The sequence below is a fragment of the Primulina eburnea genome, chromosome 4 (genome assembly GCF_022965805.1).
Source record: "Primulina eburnea isolate SZY01 chromosome 4, ASM2296580v1, whole genome shotgun sequence".
Lineage (NCBI taxonomy): Eukaryota > Viridiplantae > Streptophyta > Magnoliopsida > Lamiales > Gesneriaceae > Primulina > Primulina eburnea.
Window position 1 is genome coordinate 4,018,481 of NC_133104.1, and position 3,125 is coordinate 4,021,605.

Genomic DNA, 3,125 nt, shown 5'->3' on the forward strand with positions numbered 1-3,125 from the left:
GAAGGCTATCACGGACCCATGTGTTCTTCTATAAATATCAAGTTTGAGTGTTCAATGCATTTATTCAATATATTATTTTCTGTAGCATTCTAACTGCTCTCCACATATATCCTTAGTCTCTGACTTGAGCGTCGGAGGGGTTATGCTGAGACACCCTCCTGGTCCTTCTACCGGTCTTATTCGTGATTTTAAGCTCAGTATAATTTCGAAATCTGCTTTGATATTTACTGGAATCGAACTCTAAATTTCTAGTGAGAATCACGGCATTTTTATAGGGGAAAAAAGTTCGTGGGCGCAAAACAGTCATTTCGAGTTCCTCTTGTTATCTCGAGTCTCCACTCCGTACTCTCGTGGCGAGTTAATTCAAAGCTGAAACCTTTCTTGCAGGACCGTTACATTCAAATTTCAAAAACCCTATTGTCTTCTCTTACTCTCGAGATCAAGAAATTATACGAAACCCAAATAATCTCAAAGCCCAGAAAAATGGTTTCAAGAAAAAGCCCCAAAACCATGGAAGAAACCACGAAAACAAATTTTCTTACACCAAATTCATCTGTTAAATCCAGCACCACAGTGAACAGCAACGCATCTGAAACTCGAGACAGCGTTTATTTTCCGGGATGCAGAAAAGATGCGAATTGCCACTGCGAAATCTGCATAGATAGCATCAATGCGACTCTTGATTTGATGCCACAAAGTAAGCCCAGAAGCTCACTTACGAAAATCTCTGCTTCAAGGCCTATGGTTTCAAGAAGCCCTATTGCTTTCAACCCTTCATCAACAGATGTTTTTACGCCAAAACCAAGGGCTCATATTAAGAAAGTTTTTGTTTCTCCGCCGCTGAATAGCACTGCAAGAATCAATTTTCAGGAAAGGGTGGAGACGGAAAACAAGGAGTTGGGATTTGGGAAATTTGTGGTGAGGTGGTGTTTATGCTTGATCTTGATATTGGGTATGGAGTATGGGGTTTCCTGGATGGTTTCTGGGGTTTTGAAGACTAAATTTTCACCGGATATTGTTAAGAATTTGGGTGAGAAATCATGGGTTTTAGAGGAATTCAATACGAGGTTTCTTTTCTTGGAGAATGAATTACAAGGCTTAGTTGGGGAAAAAGTTTCAAGCTGCAGCTCAAATAATTCTCTGTGGAGAATCAGTGAGGTATATTGGACGAATTTTTTGGCCTCTGTAATCTTGGATACTTGTTCTGGGTATTCGTGTTAATTACCGTATCTAACTATGAAAGGGTATGCAATTTATATTGATTCTTGGAAGATTATTTTGATTCATTACGAGGATTTTAATAAAATAAATGACTATTAAATGATGAATGAATGTGCACGCACTTGATCTTGTTTCTTAGATAATTTTTTTATTCATTATGGGGATCTGAGCTTTACCAATCTCAAAATTGAATAGAATTGTCTACTGTATTTTAGGATGGTTTGTTGCTGAAGTCGCAATGTGTGCTGTATGAATCAATGACAGAAGAGATAAGCATTTGGGGATGGCCATTACAGACAGCTGGATTGCTCTCATCTCAATATTCTCCCCGATTATTCAGCATTATATCGGGAAGAGTCACACAAGTAAATGATTTGCATTTGCCTTACTTATATTAGTTATGCAGTTTCATATGCTATTATTGGTTTCCTGAGCTAAGAACCTCTCGATTGCGTTGTTTACTTGGCTTGCACTTTGTGATGCATCTTTTGTAATAGTGGTCAAATTCTTTTGTAATAGTGGTCAAATGGGGAAGCGAAGTATACAATTCACTGTGGTAATAGTTCTTGGGTGCAAGAAAAATGGAGTGCTTCTGTGGTGCAGTTTGACCCAAATACATGGATTCTTGAGTACAGACGGAGCTTCATATTGAACAATCCAAGACTGATGTCGGCTTTAATGGAGTTCTTGAAGCTTAGGCTGATCAGAGAATCTGAAAAGATGAGGCAAGAATTCTGGGGTTTATTTGCATTTGGAAGCCAGCCTTCCTATTTTTCAGGAAGGAGCTATCAAATTCCAACTTAAGAAAATCTGACGTGAAATATCTTTGTGATTGTAATGGCAAAGACCGATTCTCATTATTCATGAGAAGCATTATAAGTCAACTGATTTTTTTTGTTCTTAAAAAATTGGATTAGGTGCAGCTGTTCTATGTGTAGATTAATTTGATTATCTCCATGTTCGAACCAAAATATACACATTGTCTTCGAAGGTGGAACCTACTTTCTTGTCTTGTAAAAAGTTCACTATATGAAAGCAGATGACGCCAATTTCATTATTTCTTACTCCGAATGAATTAATAGTTATCGCATGATGGTGTTGGTCAGATTTGCTCAAACCTGCTACCCCTTTTGACTCAACCGGGCCTCTCCATCTCACCACTTACATGATATAAATCTTTGGTTTGGCGACAAGAACAACTATAGTTGTTATCTTCACGCACGCAAGCTTAGTTAGAAAACCTTACTTTATAAGTAGATTCCTATAGCAATTATATATATATATATATATATATATATATATATATATATAGCTCTATGAAAATAATTAATGCATTGTCATAGAAAAATCATTTATGCAATATATATATAACTTACTTAAGCACTTTTAATAAATCGATATGTGAAATATATGTATATGCACACTATAATGGCCATATTTAGATAGCAAGAGTTGCAACACAAGGTTGTTCTTGAGGTCTATGACCATCCAGCTGTGGGATTCTCCTCTTGCATTAGCACACTGCCTATAGCACAGTCATAGACATCCATATGCAGCTCGAGCTCCTCACTAAAGTCAGGTAAGGCTAAGATAAGTTTATTGATCACTGCATCTTTCAAGTCATCAGACGCCTTGGCACATGCATATACAAACCCCCATGGTTGATTCTGTCCTAAAAGTTCATCAATGGTGTGGCTTTAGCAGAGTATCCTTTAATAAACCTACAATAATTATTAACCAAACAGATGAAAGAGTGCAATCTTGTCCCTATGGTTGATGATTCTCAATCTGTAGCCGTGCGCATCTTCACAAAAAAAAAAAGTGTTTTTAGCGGTTTTTTAGGAACACTTTTAAAATAGCTCGTGAAAACTGAACCAGAAATCGATGTTCTACTGTAAATTGCT

At 37.1% G+C, this 3,125-nt stretch overlaps 1 protein-coding gene across 1 annotated transcript; it reads left to right on the forward strand.

The window, feature by feature from the left end:
* The first annotated feature begins 351 nt into the window (after positions 1-351).
* LOC140829705 (uncharacterized) lies at positions 352-2,278 on the forward strand. Its single transcript, XM_073193011.1, has 3 exons — positions 352-1,158; positions 1,437-1,586; positions 1,741-2,278. Exons 1-3 carry the CDS (start codon positions 484-486, stop codon positions 2,023-2,025), a joined length of 1,110 nt encoding a protein of 369 aa, XP_073049112.1. The 5' UTR covers positions 352-483; the 3' UTR covers positions 2,026-2,278.
* Positions 2,279-3,125: the final 847 nt, after the last annotated feature.

What these genes read in the sequence shown, in the direction of transcription:
- LOC140829705 (XM_073193011.1), top strand. Translation starts at nt 484, where the DNA reads ATGGTTTCAAGAAAAAGCCCCAAAACCATGGAAGAAACCACGAAAACA. An exon ending in CTCTGTGGAGAATCAGTGAG is followed by an intron (nt 1,159 to 1,436) that starts GTATATTGGACG and finishes ACTGTATTTTAG; the next exon opens with GATGGTTTGTTGCTGAAGTC. An exon ending in TATCGGGAAGAGTCACACAA is followed by an intron (nt 1,587 to 1,740) that starts GTAAATGATTTG and finishes CTTTTGTAATAG; the next exon opens with TGGTCAAATGGGGAAGCGAA.